At 43.0% G+C, this 24360-nt stretch overlaps 1 protein-coding gene across 1 annotated transcript in view; it reads left to right on the forward strand.

Annotated features, from left to right (window-relative positions):
• Positions 1 to 24360, forward strand: part of LOC149447558 (dual oxidase 1-like) — a 219885-nt gene that overhangs the window by 187141 nt on the left and 8384 nt on the right. Inside the window, exons 27-31 of the mRNA XM_089652420.1 lie at positions 3468 to 3595; positions 5806 to 5959; positions 10396 to 10628; positions 11725 to 11883; positions 19309 to 19464. Coding sequence (XP_089508546.1) covers positions 3468 to 3595; positions 5806 to 5959; positions 10396 to 10628; positions 11725 to 11883; positions 19309 to 19464 — 830 coding nt within the window. The remainder of the gene's footprint in view (positions 1 to 3467; positions 3596 to 5805; positions 5960 to 10395; positions 10629 to 11724; positions 11884 to 19308; positions 19465 to 24360) is intronic.

Genomic DNA, 24360 nt, shown 5'->3' on the forward strand with positions numbered 1-24360 from the left:
GTTTAATTCTAAAGTGGTATCCAACTTCCAGGAAAACTGAGGGCAGTCACTCCAAGCTTTTACATAAGAGTCACTGAGTACACAGCAGGAAGAGTTCAGTTCTTTACATATGGTAAAGTTGCTGACCCTGTACTTGCAAACGTCAAAAGATGTGAGAAAAGTGGACAATATTTAGATTTTTCCATCAAGTTCTCAAGAGCCATCTTCTATTGGATTACCAGGGTGATTAAATTGGCATGCAGGAAGTAGGCCTTTCTGCTCTGGAACAGGTGCAAGCTCATTCGACCATAGGGGTGTCAACCTTTGGGAAAGTTATGCCAGGATTTCAATGGAAGATATACGTTGTGTTCAAAATAATAGCATTGTGTTGAAAAAAGTGAATAAAGCTCAAAATCCTTCTAAGAGCTTTTATTTCCATACACACAAATGCATTGGGAACACTACACATTCTATTCCAAATCAAAACATGAAGAAAAATATATCAAATTTGTGTTGTTCCTCTAAAAAAAATTGAAGAAAAGTGAATATTAGACTGTTCAAAAAAATAGCAGTGTTTGTATTCTTCTTTACAAACTCAAACATTCACTATATAAACTGAAAAACATTTGAAGAATTTGCTTTCCTTTGAATCACTTAATTAATATTTTGTTGTATAAGCACTGTTTCTGAGGTATTCCAGCCCAGGATGATTGGACTACATTCCACAGTTCTTCTCTATTTCTTGGTTTTGCCTCAGAAACTGCATTTTTGATGTCACCCCACAAGTTTTCTATTGGATTAAGATCCGGGGATTGGGCTGGCCACTCCATAACGTCAATCTTGTTGGTCTGGAACCAAGATGTTGCACATTTACTGGTGTGTTTGGGGTCGTTGTCTTGTTGGAACACCCATTTCAAGGTCATTTCCTCTTCAGCATAAGGCAGCATGACCTCTTCAAGTATTGTGATGTATTCAAACTGATCCATGATCCCTGGTATGCGATAAATAGGCCCAACACCGTAGTATGAGAAACATCCCCATATCATGATGCTTGCGCAACCATGCTTCACTGTCTTCACAGTGTACTGTGGCTTGAATTCAGTGTTTGGGGGTCGTCTGACAAACTGTCTCCGGCCACTAGACCCAAAAAGAATAATCTTACTTTCATCAGTCCACAAAATGTTGCGCCATTTCTGTTTAGGCCAGTCAATGTGCTCTTTGGCAAATTGTAACCTCTTCAGCACATGTCTTTTTTTCAACAGTGGGACTTTGCGGGGGCTTCTTGCAGATAGCTTGGCTTCACATAGGCGTCTTCTAATTGTAACTTTACTCACAGGTAACTTTAGACCTTCTTTGATCTTCCTGGAGCTGATTGTTGGCTGAGTCCTTGCCATTTTGGCTATACTTCTATCCATTTGAATGGTAGTTTTTCACTTTCTTCCACATCTTTCAGGTTTTGGTTGCCATTTAAAGCATTTGCGATCATTTTAGCTGAGCAGCCTATCATTTTCTACACTTCTTTATATGTTTTCCCCTCTCCAATCAACTTTTTAATCAAGGTACGCTGTTCTTCTGAACAATGTCTGGAACTACCCATTTTCCTCAGAATTTCAGAGAGAAATGCACTGTAACCAGCATGTACATTTGCTGCCTTCCTTCCTTAAATAAGGGCAATAATTGCCACCTGTTTTTCAAAGAATGAATGACCTCACTAATAGAACTCCACACTGCTATTATTTTGAACATGCCCCTTTCAATTAGTGATTCAATGACACAGAATCAGCAGCATGCATGTCATGACTGTTGGGTCTGTTAGATTTCTATTACTGTACTACACCTGCTAGTAAATTATTTGCCATGTAGAAATATAATTTCTACCAAAAACAGTGATTGATCGGGTTAGTGATGTCTGACTGCTATTATTTTGAACACAACTGTATGTGAGATGGCTAGCTTAAGTTCTTGTGTGGCCTTCTTTCAACTTTACAAGCTATACAGTACGTGCGGTCAGCAAGTTCTGCAAAGTTTGGGAAAAGAGATGTAAATTATTTTTGTCTTTAGTAGCTTTTCTTTAATTGTCAGTGTTTATTTTCATGTATTCTCTCCTGCCCATGTCTTCGGTTAGTCATATCCCATTGTGTGCAGATGTGAGGTATGGCCAGGAAAATGAAAATTTTTTATTAGATAGATACTTACTGCAATTTTCCTTTCCTGGCCTATCTTCCTGTCAGCACAGAACTCCCTCCCTAGTGGCTTGTAGCAGGCTAGGTTATCAAACACTGCAATGAAAGAAAACACACAGTGGGCACAATCACCTAGTGCATTACCCATGATTTATTGAAAGAAATTAACAAAAGCCAAATGCATACTCACAAACATCAGAGGTAAAAGGAATGACACAAATGACTGATGGTCAACCATCGCGGTGGGTTCCCAACTGCTGGTGGTGTTGGCAAGCTGACAAGTTTCAGGGGCATATCCCCTTCTTCAGAGCTCAAGAAGAAGGGGATATGTCCCCTGAAATTGTTAGCTTGCCAACAACACCAGCAGTTGGGAACCCTCCATGTTGGTTGACCATCAGTCATTTGTGTCATGCTGTGGATGATTGTGAGTATGCATTTGGCTTTTGCTGTTTTCTTTCAATAAATCTTGGGTAATGGACTAGGCATTTGCGCTCCCTCTGTGTTTTCTTTCAGTTTGTGTTTGGATTCCCCTGTCTGAGGAGTACTGCACTGCCTAATCACTATCCCAGAGGAATAGTATCTCTACCATACATTCCAGTCTGACGACTTTGCTTTTGAGTGTTGGAGAAGTTGTTCGTTTATTGAACACTTCAGTTCGGGAGGGACTGTCTATCATTTACCTAGTAAGTGGTGGTCCTGTGGGTTCCAGAGGAGGTGTTAACTCATTTTGTGCTGACGTGAAGATAGGCCAGGAAAGAAAAATTATGTTAGGGATCTGATAGCAATTTTACGATTTTAAACTCACATATATATATATATATATATATATATATATATATAGTTAGTTAGTGGGTGAAAAAGAATCAAAGGATAAAACACAAAAAAGAAAAACATATAGATATATATATATAAGAATAAAGGCATGATCAAGAGTATCTTTCATTACTAGCCATATCTGAAAGGAAAAAATATGTACTAAATGGCCACTAGATGGCGGCCTTAATTATCCAATAATTCCACATAGAAAAAGTTGCAATTTGACATTTCCAACAAACTTGAATACAATAAGAAAACAATTAAAACAATTTAAATAATTGTACTTCTATAATGTTTTTACTTATTTAGTTTATCTTAGTTAGTTATTGCATATATTTGCATAACTGTAATAATTTAATTATTTATTTATTTATGACATAATGTTTTGATGCCGGCTATAAGCTTTTTTTTAGATGTTCCATTTTTGAGTTGCAAAGTAAAATTTCTAATATAGCTAGCCAGTGATACTGTTGTTTTTCTTTTTTTAAGGATTTACTGGAATTCTCCTTTTGGCCGTTCTTGCATTGATGTATGTTTTCTCTTCCCGTCATTTTCGGCGAATCAGTTTCCGTGGATTTTGGCTGACACATCATTTATATGTACTGATGTATATTTTGGTAAGAGTTATATTAACTAAAATGCATACTTTGATACATTTACAAATAAAACTATTGTTATCTGTTATCACATCAGCCATCCAGTATTTAAATATGTGCAGTTCATTTTTTTAAAAGCATCCACAGCCTAAGTAAAAAAGCCTTTCCCCTGCCAGCAGCTGCAGAGGGGCACCCTTGTGTTGTAGCAGCGTTCTATCTGCAGAGCTCCAACATACTCCCTGCTAAGACACACCTATATCTTTCACAATCAACAATGTTTAACTCCACTTTTGTGAAAAAAAAATGTATCAAATAAAAAAATAATAATATAACATATACCATTGCTACACAAGCCATATTTTAATTATTATTAAAATGTACTTTTCTTTTCAATGTGCAGTACTGTAATTTTCTGTAAAATTCTATGCATTATGGCAGCCAATAATAAAATATAATTATCTCACGCCTCTATACTTAAATAGTGTCAAATATGTGATAAATTATGTAATATTTAAAATCTATCCTATAGGGTGGCTGAAAACAACACAGTAGAAACATGAATAAATTAAAAAAGTGATGCTGCGCCTCCCTCTGACTCAATACATGCTATCAATCAAATCCCTTATATGTATCAGTATATATCACCCCATAAAGATGTACTGAATATCAACATAAATCAACATAAACAATCACTGTCTTATAAACATACATTCCAAATTGTCCTTATGAATAAATTAAAATACAAAAAGAAAAAGGTGTCTTCAAATGTATTATCAGTCTTATGGTAGCAAGAAATATATGTGACTTTCTCCAATATTTCTTTGATGCACCTCCTGTGCTCAATCCAAGTCATGCAGAGTGTTATCCATCACCTTCACCTCTGCTCTTACCTCAACTTTTGGATCCGTCCACTTACAGGTCATAATGTGCTTGTTTCCCTTGTATGGGTTCCTTTAGGTGGCTCACCTTTTAAATATGGCCTCAGCGATAGGTAAAATCCCGCCTTCCTGGGTCCAAAGTCTCATCCCTGCAAATGTGGTTGCCTGGTTCTTTATAAGTGTGATCTCCATCTTTGCAGCAGACTCACAAGATAGGCACGCATAAGATTGAAACCTATGGGAACCTCCCATCTTGTGTGAATTTGCCGCAGAGATGGAGATCACACTTTTAAAGTCCCCGAGGATCCAGTGCATCATTGATCAGGGTAAAGAGTCAATGACGTTGGCTCTTTACCATGTGATCAGCTGTGTCCAATCACAGCTGATCACAAGTAAACAATTGCCGCTTATCGGCATTTCCTTTCTTCAGCTCTGTCACAGTGATGAGTAAAGGAAAGCCGTTAACCTGCTTTCCTTTGACATGGGATATTTACACTGATAATCAGGGCACTTATCATCAAATTCCTGATTATCAGTGCAGCATATCAGTACCCGTCAGTGCAGCCACATTAGTGCATCATATCAGTGCCCATCAGTGCAGCTCCATCAGTGCCCATAAGTGGAGCATATCATTGGCCATCAGTGCTGCCTATCAGTGACCATCAGTGATGCCTTATCAGTGCAGCTTCATCAATGCCCATAAGTGCAGCCTCATTAGTGCAGCCTATCAGTGCCCACCAGTGCAACCTGTCAGTGCCCACCAGTGCAACCTGTCAGTGCCCACCAGTGAGGCCTGTCAGTTCCCACCAGTGAAACCTGTCAGTGCCCACCAGTGAGACCTGTCAGTGCCCACCAATGCGACTTGTCTCTGCCCACCAGTGCGACCTGTCAGTGACCACCAGTGCTACCTCTCAGTGCCCACCAGTGCAGCCTCATCAGTGTGAATCAGGAAGAAAAATTACTTATTGTATTGCAAGATAAGAAAAGAAAACTTTTTTTCAAAAAAACATTTTTAGTTTATTTAGCAAAAAATTGAAAACCCAGTAGTAATCACATACCACTAAAAGAAAGCTCTATCTGTGTGAAAAAATAAGAATGATAAAAATTTAATTTGGGTACAGTGTTGCATGGCTGTGTCATTCAAAGTGCGAAAGCACTGAAAGCCAACAATTGGCCGGGGCAGAAAGGGGGTAAAAGTGGTCAGTATTGAAGTGGTTAAATAGCATGAAAAATAGTTCTATTTATTTTAAATGATATTTGCTCATTTAAGCTGATTTTATCGATATCATGCATAGATGAACTGAATATAACATCCAATAATACCATATTTTATCCTGTTCATGTCTTTTCCAGATTATCCTTCATGGCAGCTTTGGACTTATCCAGTTACCCAAGTTCCATGTATATTTATCAGTTCCTGCTATAGTCTTTATTGGAGACAGTTTAATAAGTCTGAGCAGAAAAAAGAGAGAAATTAGTGTTATAAAAGCAGAGCTGCTTCCATCAGGTACTTCTGCCAACTGTTAATAACAAAGTGAACTACGCTGCTGCTAATACTGTGGTATTATGGGAGGGGGGGTTAAACATTTAGGCCTCATGCACACAGGGTGCATTTACTGCTGCTTTTAGGGGCATCGGGTGCTTTTTTCCTGCTTCCAAACCCCCTCCCCGTTAGCCCGTGTCCATGCATACATAAACTTTTAGCAGCGTTTGGTGGCAGGAGCGTTTAGAGAGGAGGTTAGTAACCCTTCAATCACGATCGACTGGTCAATCACAGGGAACCGACAGGTTGATAAAGACTGCAGTCCTGCCTCCCCCCAGCCTCTGCCGCTTTCATGTTACAGGCAGAGCATAGAGCAGGAGACTGCATAGTGCTGGATGGAGGGCAGGATTGGGGGCAGAAGCTGCTCAGTGATTGGTTGCTAGGCTGTCCTAGCAACCAATCACCAGCTTGGCAGTTCCTGCTCCTGCCTTCTACCCAGCAGTGTGTTGTCTTCTGATCTCCGCTCTGCTCTACACACACTGACAGGAAAGCAGTGCTACCTGTGTGTGATATGGGGGGGGGGACACAGGAGACACAGTGGAAGTGGGGACACAGGAGACTCTGTGGAAGGGGGGAAACAGGAGACACGGTGGAAGTGGGGACACAGGAGACTCTGTGGGAGGGGGGACACAGGAGACACGGTGGAAGGGGTGACACAGGAGACACGATGGGAGGGGGGACAAAGGAGACACGGTGGAAGGGGGGACACAGGAGACACAATGGGAGGGAGACACAGGAGACACGGTGAAAGGGGGGACACAGGAGACACGATGGGAGGGGGGACACAGGAGACACGATGGGAGGGGGACACAGGAGACACTGTGGGAGGGGGGACAAAGAAGACACGGTGGGAGGGGGGACACAGGAGACATGGTGGGAGGGGGGACACAGGAGACACGGTGGAAGGGGTGAAACAGGAGACACGATGGGAGGGGGGACAAAGGAGACACGGTGGAAGAGGGGACACAGGAAACACAATGGGAGGGGGACACAGGAGACACGGTGGAAGGGGGGACACAGGAGACACGATGGGAGGGGGGACACAGGAGACACGATGGGAGGGGGGACACAGGAGACACGATGGGAGGGGGACACAGGAGACACGATGGGAGGGGGACACAGGAGACACTGTGGGAGGGGGGACAAAGAAGACACGGTGGGAGGGGGGACACAGGAGACACGGTGGGAGGGGGGACACAGGAGACACGGTGGAAGGGGTGAAACAGGAGACACGATGGGAGGGGGGACAAAGGAGACACGGTGGAAGAGGGGACACAGGAAACACAATGGGAGGGGGACACAGGAGACACGGTGGAAGGGGGGACACAGGAGACACGATGGGAGGGGGGACACAGGAGACACGATGGGAGGGGGACACAGGAGACACTGTGGGAGGGGGGACAAAGGAGACACTGTGGGAGGGGGGAAAAAAGGAGACACTGTGGGAGGGGGGAAAAAAGGAGACACGGTGGGAGGGGGGACACAGGAGACATGGTGGGAGGGGGGACACAGGAGACACGGTGGGAGGGGGGACACAGGAGACATGGTGGAAGGGGGGACAAAAGAGACATGGTGGAAGGGGGGACAAAAGAGACACGGTGGGAGGGGGGACACAGGAGACACGGTGGGAGGGGGGACACAGGAGACACTGTGGGAGGGGGGACAAAGGAGACTCTGTGGGAGGGGGGACAAAGGAGACACGGTGGGAGGGCGGTACACAGGAGACTCTGTGGGAGGGGGGACAAAGGAGACTCTGTGGGAGGCGGGGCAAAGGAGACACGGTGGGAGGGGGGACACAGGAGACACAGTGGGAGGGGGGGACACAGGAGACACGATGTGAGGGGGACACAGGAGACACTGGGAGGGGGGACAAAGGAGACACGGTGGGAGGGGGACACAGGAGACATGGTGGGAGGGGGGACACAGGAGACTCTGTGGGAGGGGGGACACAGGAGACACAATGGGAGAGGGGACACGGTGGGAGGGGGGAAAAAGGAGACTCTGTGGGAGGGGGGACACAGGAGACACTGGGAGGGGGGACACAGGAGACACTGGGAGGGGGGACAAAGGAGACACAGTGGAAGGGGAGACACAGGAGACACAATGGGAGGGGGGACACAGGAGACACGATAGGAGGGGGACACAGGAGACACTGTGGGAGGGAGGACAAAGGAGACACGGCGGGAGGGGGGGCACAGGAGATTCTATGGGAGGGGGGACACAGGAGACACGATGGAAGGGGGGACACAAGAGACACAGTGGAAGGGGAGACACAGGAGACACGGTGGGAGGGGAGACACAGGAGACACTGTGGGAGGGGGGACACAGGAGACACAGTGGGAGGGGGGATACAGGAGACACTGTAGGAGGGGGGACAAAGGAGACACGGTGGGAGGGGGGACACAGGAGACTCTGTGGGAGAGGGGACACAGGAGACACGGTGGAAGGGGAGAAACAGGAGACACGGTGGAAGGGCAGACACAGGAGACACGATGGGAGGGGGGACACAGGAGACATGGTGGGAGGGGAGACACAGGAGACACGATGTGAGGGGGCACACAGGAGACACGATGGGGGGGGGACACAGGAAACACGGTGGGAGGGGAGACACAGGAGATACGGTGGGAGGGGGGACACAGGAGACATTGTGGGAGGGGCGACACAGGAGACATGGTGGGAGGGAGGACACAGGAGACACTGTAGGAGGGGGGACACAGGAGACACAGTGGGAGGGGGGACACAGGAGACTCTGTGGGAGGGGGGACACAGGAGACACAATGGGAGAGGGGACACAGGAGACACGGTGGAAGGGGAGACACAGGAGACACAATGGGAGGGGGGGACAAAGGAGACTCTGTGGGAGGGGGGACAAAGGAGACACGGTGGGAGGGGGACACAGGAGACACTGTGGGAGGGGACACACAGGAGACTCTGTGGGAGGGGGGACAAAGGAGACACTGTGGGAGGGGGGACACAGGAGACACGGTGGGAGAGGGGGACACAGGAGACACGGTGGGAGGGGGGACACAGGAGACACCGTGGGAGGGAGGACACAGGAGACACCGTGGGAGGGGGGACACAGGAGACACTGTGGGAGGGGGGACAAAGGAGACACTGTGGGAGGGGGGACACAGGAGACACGGTGGGAGGGGGGACACAGGAGACACGGTGGGAGGGGGGACACAGGAGACACGGTGGGAGGGAGGACACAGGAGACACCGTGGGAGGGGGGACACAGGAGACACGATGGGAGGGGGGACACAGGAGACATGGTGGGGGGGGAGACACAGGAGACTCTGTGAGAGGGGGGACAAAGGAGACACGGTGGGAGGGGGGACACAGTAGACACGGTGGAAGGGGGGACACAGGAGACACGGTGGAAGGGGGGAGACAGGAGACACGGTGGAAGAAGGGACACAGGAGACACGGTGGGAGGGTGGACACAGGAGACGCAGTGGGAGGGGGGACACAGGAGACACGGTGGGAGGGGGGACACAGGAGACACCATGGGAGGGAGGGCACAGGAGACACCGTGGGAGGGGGGACACAGGAGACACGGTGAAAGGGGGGACACAGGAGACACGGTGGAAGGGGAGACACAGAAGACACGGTGGAAGGGGAGACATAGGATACATGATGGTAGGGGGACACAGGAGACACGGTGGAAGGGGGGACACAGGAGACACAGTGGAAGGGGGGACACAGGAGACACTGTAGGAGGGGGGACACAGTAGACACGGTGGAAGGGGGGACACAGGAGACACGGTGGAAGGAGGGACACAGGAGACACGGTGGGAGGGGGGACACAGGAGACACGGTGGGAGGGGGGACACAGGAGACACGGTGGGAGGGGGACACAGGAGACACTGTGGGAGGGGGGCTTTGAGACACTGTGGGAGGGGAAAACAGAGTAAACTACAGTGGGGGGGATCAGCAACTTATAGCGGGACTGCAGCAAGCATTCTGCCACTAGCAGAACTGACTAACTGCCACTGACATCTCCAGTGACACTAATACAGTAATCAGCGCTAATTAAAAGTATTGATACTGTACTAATGACACTGGACAAGAAGGGGTTAACATCTGGGATGATCAAAGGGTTAACAGTGTGTTAGGGAGTGATTAGATTGTGTACTGTGTTGTGTTTTACTAAGAAGACCTGCTGCTTGCTATCTCTCTGCTGTGTCCCTTACCCAGAAATGGAAAATCACGTATATTTATGTGATTTTGCACAGCACTGCCACCCTGTAGCAGTACATCTGCTTTGGGGCAGCGGGAATGTGGTTAAATAGCTTTTTGAGTTTAGATTAAAGTCTGACTGCAAGCATCTTTCTATCAAAACTAAAATAAAATACCTTTTCTGATTTTTACTCACTCAATATGCTGTTTTTGTTCCACAGGTGTCACTTTTCTTAAATTTCAGCGCCCCAATGACTTTGAATACAAATCTGGACAGTGGGTAAGAATAGCCTGCTTGTCCCTAGGAACCAATGAATATCACCCCTTCACATTAACCAGTGCTCCAAATGAAGACACATTGAGCCTCCATATCAGAGCAGCAGGACCATGGACCACTCGCCTTCGTGAGATGTATTCTCCACAGAGCATCGCAGAGCTTGATAGTTATCCAAAAGTAAGTTATGTTTAACTATTTTAATAATTTCATTTGCATATTATATTCAAGAGAGTGTGTAATTGGGTATTTTTTCAACAAAAATTGATATTGAAAATGTATTATTTATTATACAGTATGGTACCTGTGAGGATGAAAAAGGTGAGGATGAGGAGGATCAACAAAAATCAGGAAAAGACTTAAGAAGGTGTATATATTATCATACAGCAAATTGATAATAGTACTGCTGCCATAAGAAGATGGCTAAGTATGGTTTTCTGTGGTAACAAAGGTTTGACCCGTTGGGGGTGAAAGCAATAGGTGATATACAGGGGCGGACTGACAACTCATGGGGCCCCGGGAAAAAATAGGGGATCATGGGGCCCCTGTGTCCTTGCCCAAACTCAAAAAAGCCTATGAAAAAGGTACCAGGGGCATCTCATGGGGCCCCCTACTGACCCCGGGCCCTCGGGCAGTGCCCGAGTTTCCAAGTGGTCAGTCCGCCCCTGGTGATATAAAACCTATATATTCCAGAAGGAGTTTCCAAGACTTTTGGATCCACCTGGGGAAGAGAGATCAAAATGCATCGAAGCAGGGATCAGATGAGAATGATGTGAGCACAAGTTGGTCTCTCATCAACAACCTACAGTATCTTTGGATAAGACAACTGGTGACTCAATTTGCACTATGGTGCACTTCTTTTCCTGAATGAAGCAGAGTAAAGAGTGTCAAAAGGCAAAGGAGGAGAAGATATAAAGATCAAGTGAAAAAGGGGAGATGAAGGAAAAGAAAGATGTAGGAGAATAAAAAATAAAGGGAATATAGAAAAAAAAAAGCGGACAGGGGGTGGAAGGCAGAAAGAAAAAGGCTTCTTCGGGTGAGAAGCAAGGTGTTATAGAGGTTAGTGGGTAGGCAGAGAACATGTAATTGAAAAGTACCTGCGCTATGGGTATTCCTAATATAAATGAATAAAAAAATGTGAATGAATGCAAGTGCCATAGATGTCTTACTCAGAACTGCTGCTGTTACTAAGGTTCCCTTAATGGTCAAATTGATACAATCTCACATCACTACAACAAATATCATGCTACAAAAATCATACTTTATCTCTATTTAGATATATTTAGATGGACCTTTTGGTGAAGGGCATCAAGAATGGAACAAGTATGAAGTATCTGTGCTGGTTGGAGGAGGAATAGGTGTTACTCCTTTTTCATCAATTCTTAAAGATTTGGTGTTCAAATCATCTGTGAATACAAAGATAATGTGCAAAAAGGTAAGACAAAAACGCTCTTTTTACCACCTATATCCTAAATAGATATTTTACCCTGACCAAAAGAGGGAAGAGTAAAACTCAGACTTCTCTTCAGTCAGACACTTCTTGGATAAGGCGATTTTGGCACATGATACCTTTGTTACTATATGAAGCACTGAAAAAACCAGGCTGTAAAAAGTAACTTTCAGCCTTTATCATTTTAGAGCAGGAATAAATAAGCATGTTACAAAAACAGGTAATCATGAAAAAAAATGAAATCTGAACTCCAGGTGCAAACATTTTCATCTAAATATATTCTTTAAAGGACTCAAAGCATGTAATCCACTTTGGGTGCATCAAATACGCTTTACAGACCCCTTAATATCTTAAAAATGAAAGGGTGGCATCACCACTGTGGTGTGTATATATGAGCAGAGCGGTGAACAGAACTCAGAGGGTCCTCCCACTACAGACTGCCTGCAGAAAACTACAGGAGGGGGGGACAAAACCAATCACCCTGAACAAGGAGAGGGAGCAGCAGTGACTGATCTTTATTACAGAAAGCTCCACTACAGAGGCAACCTGCAAAAGTTGTTTCACGTTGTATTACTACATAGACCTGGAAGAAATGCACAAATGACACCGAGATTCAGGTAAGAATGGACATGGCTTTTGTATTTAGACCATATTTGTTTTGCCTGGAGTTCAGGTTTAAAGACACATGCTGATTGGTTTCTAGGAATAACTGCACTTTGCGTATAAAGTTTGCCTTATTGTTTAAGGCTGGTAATATTTGTAAGAGTGTATTTTGCTTATTAGCCACATGCAAATACTTTACTGATATTTTTAATCGTTAATATTTTATTTCATTTTATATTTGTACAATCTATTTTTTCTACTTTGCTGATGTCCACCAGAAATTAAATCACCGTGATTAACTAGTACAGTTCAATTGCATTTGGACATAGAATTTAAAAAAGATAATTTACTCACCTGTGCCAAAAAATGAAAATGCATCTAAGCCCCAAAACAGAAGTGTAATACACTGCTCAAAAAAATAAAGGAACACTTTTTAATCAGAGTATAACATCAAGTCAATTAAACTCCTGGGATATTGATCTGGTCAGTTAAGTAGCAGAGGGGGTTGTTAATCAGTTTCAGTTGCTTTGGTGTTAATGAAATTAACAAGAGGTGCACTAGATGGGCAACAATGAGACAACCCCCAAAACAGGAATTGTTTTACAGGTGGAGGCCACTGACATTTTTTACATACTCTTCTTTTTTGACAGTTTTTCACTAGTAGTGCATTTGGCCAGGGTCAGTGTTACTACTGGTAGCATGAGGCAATATCTGGACCCTACAGAGGTTGCACAGGCAGTCCAACTCCTCCAGGATGGCATATCAATACGTGCCATTGCCAGAAGGTTTGCTGTGTTTCCCAGCACAGTCTCAAGAGCATGGAGGAGATTCCAGGAGACAGGCAGTTACTCTAGGAGAGCTGGACAGGGCTGTAAAAGGTTCTTAACCCATCAGCAGGACCAGTATCTGCTCCTTTGTGCAAGAAGGAACGGGATGAGCACTGCCACAGGTCTACAAAATGATCTCCAGCAGGCCACTGGTGTGAATGTCTCTGACCAAACAATCAGAAACAGACTTTATAAGGGTGGCCTGAGGGCCCGACATCTTCTAGTTGGTTCTGCGCTTACTGCCCGGCACTATAGTGCTCGATTGGCATTTGCCATTGAACACCGGAATTGGCAGGTCTGCCACTGGCGCCCTGTGCTTTTCACAGATAAGAGCAGGTTCACCCTGAGCACATGTGACAGACATGAAAGGGTCTGTAAAAGCCTTCAAGAATGTTATGCTACCTGTAACATCGTTCAGCATGACCGCTTTGGTGGTGGGTCAGTTATGGCCTGGGGAGGCATATCCATGGAGGGACGCACAGACCTCTACAGGCTAGTCAATGGCACCCTGACTGCCATTACGTATCGGGATGAAATCCTTGGACCCATTGTCAGACCCTACGCTGGTGCAGTGGATCATGGGTTCCTCCTGGTGCACGACAATGCCCGGCCTCATGTGGCGAGAGTATGCAGGCAGTTCCTGGAGGATGAAGGAATTGATCCCATTGAATGGCCCCACACTCGCCTGACCTAAATCCAATAGAACACCTCTGGGATATCATGTTTCGGTCCATTTGACACCACCAGGTTGCATCTTAGACTGTCCAGGCACTCAGTGATGCCCTGGTCCAGATCTGGGAGGAAATACCCCAGGACACCATCCGCTGTCTCATTAGGAGCATACCCTGATGTTGTCAGGCATGCATTCAAGCACGTGGGGGCCATACAAACTACTGAGTACCATTTTGAGTTGCTGCAATGCAATTTCAGCAAAATGGACTAGCCTGCTGAATCATTTTTTCACTTTTATTTTTGGGTTGTCTTTGAATTCAGTCCTCTGTAGGTTGATAGTTTTAATTTCCATCAAATGATAGAGCATCCTTATGTTCCTAACACATTACCCAGTCCATATCAGTATATACTGTATATCCAGCATGAGATTTTTCCTCACTGAGATCTGATGTTTTTTCAAAGAGTTCCTCTAATTTTTTTGAGCAGTGTATATTGCAGCATACGTGTCCTTGAATGCATTCATTTATTAAGGATTTTTTTTTTAATTTTTACCTTGGGATCCTACCAGTAACACTTCATGTCCTATAGTGACACTGCTCACTCCCTGTATTGTATTCATGGATGATGTTGTCCTTATAGCATAGAGGGGTGGAGTCAGGGGTGTATTTTACATAAGGCAAACAAGGTGTTTATCTAGTGTGTCATTTTTTGGGGGGTGGCACTGCCCCCCAGAAGAAGGACTGACATTGAATGAGCTCACTGGTGCGATTCATACTGAGGCTTCTTCTTGCTTGCAGCCTGTTGTAGGGATCAGGGGTGTTGCTGATGCTGCTGTGCTGAGCATTGGATCTCAGTCTCCTGATTTGTGGATGGAGGTATTAGGGATAACCTTTCAGAGGAATCAGAGAGTCCCGGAACACCAACCCCTACATGGCATCTCTCAGATTAGCCACCTGAACTATGTCAGTGCATTGGGTCCAACTGATGTCACTGGAATATTTGCAGCTACATTTACCTATTTATTAACAGGTAGGGGAATCCTCAGATGGGGTTTATATATTTCTGTATGTGTAGTATCTCTCTCCCTTTCTCTCATTCTTTTTTTAGTGAGGGAGGGGGGCACCCGATTTTTGTGTTGGCTAGAGCAGCACAAAAACAAAATACACCACTGGGTGGAATACTGTAGTGCCGAGATAGCTGGGAACAATGCTAACTGTCTGCAGAGGCAGAGAGTACAGGAAGTTATCATCCAACAAGTTAGCTGGAAGAATCAAGGGTGGCAGGGGTGCACAAAATCACGTATATATACGTGACTTTGCTGTTCTGGGTAGGGGGCACATGCGCCCTACCCGCGCCGCCGTTTGTAGCCTCAACTGTCAATCACTGGGTCCCAGACGGTGATTACTCACTGGCACCCGGTGATCGCCGAGTATTACCGATGAGAAAGAGAACTGTATGTAAACAACAGAGTCCCCTGTCAGCTCCTGCACCCTGCTTTGTATGGCTCTGCATAGAAGAGCCATACAAAGCAGTGTACTTACAGTTGAAAGTGCACACACAGCATACTGTGAAACAGCACACAGTAAACCCTTTGATTGCCCCCACATGTTAACCCCTTCCTGCCCAGTGCCATTAGTACAGTGTCAGTGCTTTTTATTAGCACTGATCATTGTATCAGTAGGGATGTCAGTGACACCAAGTCAGTTCCCCCCTGTGCCAGAATGCCCGCCGCAATCTCACAGTCCTGCTATAAGCCGCAGATTGCCGCCATTACTATTTTTTATTGAACATGTTTAATAGCAAAAAGTAAAAAAAATAATTTTCGCAAAATTTTTGGTCTTTTTTTGTTTTTTGTTTATAGCGCAGAAAAAAAAAAGAAAACGCAGAGGTGATCAAATACCACTGAAATAAAGCTCTATTTGTGGGGAAAAAGGACGTATATTTATTTTGGGTGCAGCATTGCATGACTGCGCAATTGTCAGTTAAAGTAACGCAGAGCCGTAACGCAAAAAAATGGCCTGGTCAGGAAGGGGGGGTAAATCCTATGGAGGGCAAGTGGTTAAAGAAAAGTTATCATTGTTTTTTGTACATTATTCAGTACCTAATGGGATAAACTTCATGCAGGACATTGCCCCATCTTCAATCCTTGTAACACTAGCTGTGATGCTGGACAAGTCACTCCCCCACCCTTGGCCAATGACCTCCTGACAACACAGCTAGTTCGGAGATGGCTGTTAGATAGCAAGCTCCTGTTTCCAGCTCGCAGCACTTGCCTGAGGAAAGCAAGAGGAATGCAGAGGGTGATGAGCAATGTCGTATGTTACAAGGCATCTAGGAAGATAGAACAAAGTATAAAAAATAGATAATTGTTCTTTATTTTTTTTATTTCATTGATAATAAGGGAGCAAACAAAATACATTCATTATCAGGGTTTACAAACACTCAAAATAAAATGTTTATTTCCAAAGAAAATAGAGTATTTATCATTCGCTAATTGAGTTTCTAAGAAACAGGATAATATCTGTGTGGAGAGTTAAAAGTCCAAGTTTCACACCTTCTCTGCTTAGTTCACACAAATCTAAATTTGTAAACGATGGCCTAAGAAGTTGTGTATACAATATGTGTTTATGGGCTCAATAAACTCCCTTGAAGCTTGCTGAAAATATTTTCAGTAAAGTACCTCTCAGTTCCAGTGTGGGAGTATTAAACCTTAACCCTTGGCGTCAGAGCCTCCTGGCCCTTTAAGAGGTTTGTGATGCCGGAAGGCAGGGGGAGGTTTAGGGTCATGTGAACACCGTGATTGGCTATCATCACGGTGTAGCGATCGGGACCTTTCCGTGAGGCACTGGTAAATGTTCTGGGAGCATGCAGGGCGTGCTCCCTTGGCATATGTTTTGTTTACTTTGGGTACTCAAATATGCAGCCCCTTTGTGCCAAGGCCCAGTCCCCAAGAGGCCGCATATTTGTGTGCACTCAGCCCCGAGGAGTTAAAGTGTATCCAAATCCTAACAACAAAAAAATATAATATATTGCAGCTAACCAGGCCTTAGATGACGTAGTTCAATCAGGTTTTTTTTTTTTTTTTTGGGGTGGGGGGCTTCTATTCTTTTGACCTAACAAAATAAGGCCTCATGCACTCTGTGCTCTTCTGAACATGAGGAAAAATAGCACTAAAGGTGCAGCTAAAGCCTCAGTTAGATAGGTTCAAGCATTCATTTGTGGTTAATTAATTTAATTGGCTAGAAGAGTAATTTATTTTGGCCATTGCAATGAATGAACACTCAACTGCTAAACGTGCTTAGTATTTAGGCGTGTTTAAATGCGTTTACACTGTTTAGATGCACCGGGAATTTTTTGGGCAAAATACAGGTGTAATATGTCACATGATATAAAAGATGGCCTTTAATCTGCATTATATATCAATTTTGTTTTTTGGGTTTAGTTTACACTTTATCTGTAGTATAGAGAAGGGAAGGTTTAGATTTATAGCGCTGTGTCCCCTTTTCTATTGTGGAGTAGCAAATGGTGGAAAAATTCCCCCAGCGGAGAAGCAGACAGCAATAAAAACGTGATGGAGGTTTAAATAATTTCTCGCTCCATCCAAAATTAAACAAAAATATTTTTGTCTGAAGTTTTGTATTCACTATTTCCATGTAATTGTTTTCCTACTCCCAGGGTTTCAAGTAAATTGTTCTGAGCTTGCCAAAACCTCTTGGCCAGTTTAAAAAAATAAATTGCATGCAGCCTCAGTCTTTTCTGGAGGGATGAGTGAAGCTCAGAGAATCACATCATCATGCTTGAAGAATGTATATGTTTACTTTGCATCATTTTTGTGATACAAATCAGGTCTAAAAATCAGCTAGAATAACGTTTCTGTGAAATGACATTAACTCTTGTATCTTTATACCTCTTGGAATTGAGCAATTTTTTACATTTCCGCTATGGACTTGTTTATTTGGCAATATATTTGTCAATGTTTAAAATAAACAAGTAATACATAATACAAATGTAAGCTATCCCACTCAGTGTTTTCAGGAGTTCTCAGACCTCTGTGACATGAAACACATATGGAGGACGTGTCTTTAAGGTTAAGTGCCTATGGATCTGAGTCTATACTATGGTCAACATGGTATTACATATGAATTTACACAAACACCCCTGGAAAGCCTACAAGCAAAAATTAGTTGTTTTCTACGCAATTTATAGGCAAAAGTACATCCTATTTTCAACCATTGTTGGAATAAATTAAATAGAGTTACTCTAGATAAAGAGCATACATGTTACTCTACAATTTGCCCTGTCTAAAATTATGTTTCTGGTACAAAGCATGGCAAAGTTATTTACAAAGGGAACATTTTTCAATTTAATTCATACTTTTTATGTGACTTTGAAAAATATAACAAACAGAACAAATGAAAGTGATTACAAAAGTTTAAATATTCATGATAAAAATGTGCAAGAAAAATAACAGAAAAAATATAGCTTAGGGAATAATGGAAGGAAGGAGTTTTAAGTCTTATAAGAGTTAACTATTAATTAACAAGGGGTGAAATAGGAATACATTTTGTTTCTTTAATTTTTGATTTTCACTTTGATCTACATATGGCCTAAATAGTAAATACAAAGTAACAGTACATTGTTACACTCTATTACATTGTGATACTTGAAGACCATCTGCAAGTGCCATTTTGCACATTCAGCTCCTCCTATGAAATACTATGTAAATGAATGCTATTTGAAAATTACAGCCAAGAACTGCTGTGGTGTGGCAGTGGTGGCAAGGGGAGAAGGGCAGTGCATAGGATATATGCCATAAAAACGTTCTTCATTTTTTTTTACTGTGTATCTCCTATGCCTACGGTACTCCATTTGTTAACATTATTGGTAATTGGTATGTTCATCCCTAGAATGCTCTAGTACAGAGGTGGGCAAATGTGGCCCTCCAGCTGTTGTAGAACTACAAGTCTCATGAGACATTGCAAAACTGACAGTTACAAGCATGACTCCCAAAGGCAGAGGCATGATGGGACTTGTAGTTCACCAACAGCTGGAGAGCCACAGTTGCCCACCCCTGCTCTAGTAAATTGTTAGAAAGTGGGTAAGTACAATACAGCTCTTAGTAGAACTATTGATGCCTTTTAGACATTTATCTTACTGAATTTGGTACTTTGCCATTTTGGTTTCACATACCTAGTGTACTTAATAACTTAGATTTTTATACTCTGTAGCTGATTGTTAAAGGCATTCATATGAAAGTATTTATGAAAAATGAATTGATTAAACAATGTTTTAAAACACTTTTTTTTAGATATATTTTATATGGGTCACCCGTACACAGCGACATTTTGAGTGGCTGACAGACATATTAAGAGAAGTTGAAGAGAATGATGAACATAACTTAGTGTCTGTTCACATCTACATCACTCAGTTTGCTGAAAAATTTGACCTTCGTACTACCATGCTGGTAAGAAATCATTATGGCCTCATCAAGTGACATTCCCATGTGTGACAATCTCATGTCTATAGGTTCCACAGATGCTGCCAGCTGGGTTCTCAATAGGAAAACCATGTTTTGTACAGACTGGAAAACCTTTTCTGATCACTAAAGCAACACTCTAGATAATATTCATATTGTGCATAATAATAATATTTTTATAGCATTTTCTCCCTGGGGACTCAAAACACTCAAATTGCTTTGAAAGAAAGGATTTGTCAGGTGTTGTTATAAGCCTGGGTGAATAGATATATCTTGAGTCTGCTCATAAAAACTTCCAGAGAATGGGGCTACATGGTGTGGTTGCTGCATGACACAGTGTTCAAAATCGAAAGATTTTAAGATTACTATGGGCATGTGTAATTTTCCGTTCTCTGAACAGTGCATGGAGCGTGAGTATGTTTAGTCAGAAGTTTTGACAAATAAGTGTTTAGGCTGAATTGAAGGATTTCTTCCATTTAATTAGAAGCCAGTGTAGGGAACAAAGAAATGAAGTGATTTTCCAGTCACTGGTTGGGTGGGCTAGTAGTATAACTGCTGTATTCTCTACCAGCTGCAAACAATGTGGTTCTTTCTTAGGAAAACCATAGTATAAGGATTTGCAGTAATCTAGTCTGAATGATACAAAACCATGGACTCATTTTAAAAAAAAAAAACAAAAACAAAAATAAAAACAAACGAAACCAGCGCTCCAATCTTCATGCAAAGCAAGGAATTGTCAAATGCCAAGCAAAGAGGTGCTGCCCTTCTGAGATTGGGAAATCTGACCACTGATGAATAAAAACAAACGAGGGCGCACTCTCATCATGCATTACCGTGGTATAACACGTAATTTATTAAATAGAAAGGATGTTTACTCACAGACCAACGTGATAATGGGCAGTATAGGTGATCCACAAAAACAGTCACAATGCAACTGTGTCTAATGATGCGGATAAGCTGACGCGTTTCGGGAGTTAAACCCCCTTCCTCAGAGCTAAGGATGTGTCTGCTGGCCACAAGCCTATATACCAATGGGATGTCAGAAGGAGGGTGAAATAGGACACTCCCATACACTCTCAGCTGACAAAAAAAAAAAAAAAAACACCAAAATGATATAATGTGTCATGGGCTCAGAGGCAATCAGAGTGCTGTATGTAAAGCACACTAGTTAGCATATATATATTGTGTGAAATGATGGGTGATAAATGATAATATATGAATTATTAAATTATTGATGATTAAATTGATGAATAAATTGATTAATAATTGGAAGCATAGTACATGCTGAATGATGAAACATACAAATACATGATCCATGCCTACACAAATCTTATATCAAAACGTTCAGCTATCCCTGCTGCCACTAAAAATGTCCACGGCTAAGCCATAGTCCTGATAGTTTTCACAATATGACCATTTGTTTGCAACTCACGCCGCCCATTGACATTCATTAAAACTCCACTCTAGACATCTGAAATTTGAAGGGCAATTTCTAAACTGCAACTGTGCCTTCATTTTTATTATTTCAGAGACATACTATGCATCAAAATGTAGGTCTGGGTCTTGTGATTCTCACAATATAAAGCTCTTTGGTGTAGGATTTATAATTTTTAAACTACAACCGTTTGAAGATGGCAACCGCCAGTGAAGTGAGCAAGCTGGAGCAGTTTGTTTTTAACCGCTCCTCTGCCCTTGCTGTAGAGTGAGTTGCCATAGGAACCCAGGTGTGTGAGCAGGCAGCAGAGTGACAAAAGCTACTCCGCCCACTCCAGTTGTAGACTACTGGTGGAGGAAAGAACACTTCACACAATTTCCCCAGAAATTGTAGCTTTTCTAGTTATTATTATAATACAAGATTTATATAGTGCCAACAGTTTATGCAGTGCTTTACAACAAAAGGGCAAACAGTACAATTACAATACGAATGAATACAGGAGGATTCAGAGGGCCCTGTTTGTTAGAGCTTACTGTGTAAGAGGGAGGGTCGAGAGATACAAACGGTAATAACTATGGGGGATGGACTGATGGACAAAATACATGTACAGCTGTTAGGTGCTGGCAGGATAGGCCTCTCTGAAGAGATGAGTTTTCAGGGATGATCTAAAAGTGGACAGAGATGGAGATAGTCGGACACATTGGGGAAGTGAGCTCCAGAGGATGGAAGCGGCTCTGGAGAAATCCTGAAGGCGAGCATGGGAGGAGGTGACAAAGGAGTAGACTGCAGGAGGTCTTGGGAGGAACGAAGAGAATGATTTGGTTAGTATTTTGAGATGAGGTTAGTGAGGTTAGTGAGGTAACTAGGGGCTAAGTAGTGGATGGCTTTACAACTTGTTGTAAGTATCTTGAATTTTATTCGTTGGGTGAGTGGGAGCCAGTGGAGGGACTGGCAAAGAGGGGTGGCAGACACTGTACAGTTGGTAAAGTGGATGAGTCTGGCAGCAACATTCATGATGGACTGGAGGGGGGATAGCCTATGCAAAGGTAAGACAGTGAGGAGGGATTTGCAGTAGTCAAGGCGGGAGATGACCAGGGAGTGAGTTAGAAGCTTTGTGGTGTCATTGGTTAGGTTGTCATGTGGTGTGATTCTTGTTATACACTGGAGCAGGGGCGGACTGACCATTTGGGCACTCAGGCACTGCCCGAGGGCCCAGGGTCATTAGAGGGCCCCTGGCACCTTTCATAGGCTTTTGTGGGTGTGGTTTGAGTGCGGACGAGGACACAGGAGCCCCATGATCCCCTATTACCCGGGGGTCCCATGAGTTGTCAGTCCACCCTTGCATCGGAGATAATGGAAAGAGCACCTGATGGCATCTAATACCTGTTGTTTAAAAGAAAAGATATTGTCTAGTGTCATTCTCACAGATGAGTGGAATATATGCATAACACCTACCGATTGAGTGCTCCCTGGTATGAAATGAGCCAAGGCATGATCATCGGCACCAACTCCATATTAACCAATGTTTAAATATGACTATATGTTTATTTGTGCCCTCTCATGTGTAAAGATAGTGCTTGTTACCACATTGATAAGGGTTGCATACCCGACATTCCTAAACACCTTCCAGGTGTAAGATGTATCTTTCCTACTATACGGTTTTTACCTGTTGAACCCCTATGCTTGTGACCTCTTGATTTGTAACCTTTAATGATGTTATTCTGTAATACTGGCTTGGTGCCTTACAATAAAATTTTTGAACAAGAAATGTGCCAAGGCTTTAGCTTATACCTATTGTAACCTGCATTAATATCATAATAAATCCTCCAATTATGCTAGACATCTTCATGAACCATTTTCCCAATAAACCATAGATGTTTTACTATAGAATTATGTATAGAATCCAGTAAAAGCAAAATTGTGCTCATCCCACTAATCGCGTTATTTTAGGTGTAGTTTTGGTGTGAGGATATTAATGTATTGAGTATATTACGATAATCAGATAATATAGATATTGAACCGCCACTGATTAATCCTGTTATTAGAAGAAAATGAAAAAGTAATTAAAAAAATAGAAGACCCATTTAAGCAAAGATTTTTTTTTTCATTTTATGTTTATGACTGTGATCAGTCAAAGAGATGTATAATACTCATTGCTGAACTGCAGCAATGAGCACTACACACTAGCACAAGCATTGTAACTATTTTACTCCTGTCAAGGCTTTGTAAAATAACAGACGTACTTACAAGTCATTTTACTGCAATTTTACTGTAGAAAACTAGCATTACTCTTACATCTCTCCAGAACACCATTTTCTAAAACCATTCGAGATAATGAATAAATATGGAATAAAATAGACCTTGATATAATATAACTAATTAAGTTGCATTACAAAGTGGCAAAGAACTGCTAATGCAAGTTGATTTCATAAAATATAGTATTTTGATAAAAATGAGCACATAATGGTCCTCTAACAACATCATTCTTTATGCAGGCTTCGATAATTGTACTTCACAGATCATACACAGGCAAGAATAATATAATGGAGAAGTAATCTTCAAATTACTTTTGTATTTTTATTCAAAGAAACTGGCTTATGGAGAGAAAAAATGGTGTAACTGTACTTTAATATTATGCAGATCCCTCGGCTTAGTTTTCTTAGTTACAGTGCTGTATTATTGGATGGTATGGGATACTGCCTTATGCAAACCATCACCTTACTAAATAACCTTGGAAATCTTTACTAACCCCATCTATTTAACCACTTGCCTACTGGGCACTTATACCCCCTTCCCAGGCCAATATTCAGCTTTCAGTGTTGTCACACTTTGAATGTCAATTGCAACACTGTACCCATATGAAATTTTTATAATTTTTTTTCACACAAATATAGATTTCTTTTGGTGGTATTTAATCACCACTGGGTGTTTTTTTTTGCGCTATAAACAAAAAATAGCAAAAAGTTTGAAAAAAAAAGTTGTTCTTTGTTTCTATTATAAAATTTAGCAAAAAGTAATGTTTCTCCTTCACTGATGTGCGTTGATGAGGCTGCACTGATGGGCACTGATAGGCAGCACTGCTGGGCACTGATAGGCACTGATAGGAGGCACTGATAGGCAGCACTGATGATGCTGCACTGATATGCAGCACTGATGGGCAGCACTGATGGGCACAGGTGGGTAGCAGTGCCCTGATGATCAGTGATGATCACTTGTCTGACAATTGCTGGTTATCGGCAGTACTTTCCTCACGCTGTGACAGCATGAGGAAAGTCAGCCAATGACCGGCAACTGTATTTACCCGGTGATCTGCTGTGTCATTGGACACAGCTTATCAGGTGGTAAAAGGCCGCTGTGATTGGCCATTTACCATATCATGTGATCACACAGAGAGCACTGGGTGTACGCTGCTGGGGGCGTTTTCTGGAATGACATCCATGAACGTTGTC

The sequence above is a fragment of the Staurois parvus genome, unplaced genomic scaffold (assembly GCF_062004578.1).
Source record: "Staurois parvus isolate SC_StPar_1 unplaced genomic scaffold, SC_StPar_1.0 ptg000682l, whole genome shotgun sequence".
Lineage (NCBI taxonomy): Eukaryota > Metazoa > Chordata > Amphibia > Anura > Ranidae > Staurois > Staurois parvus.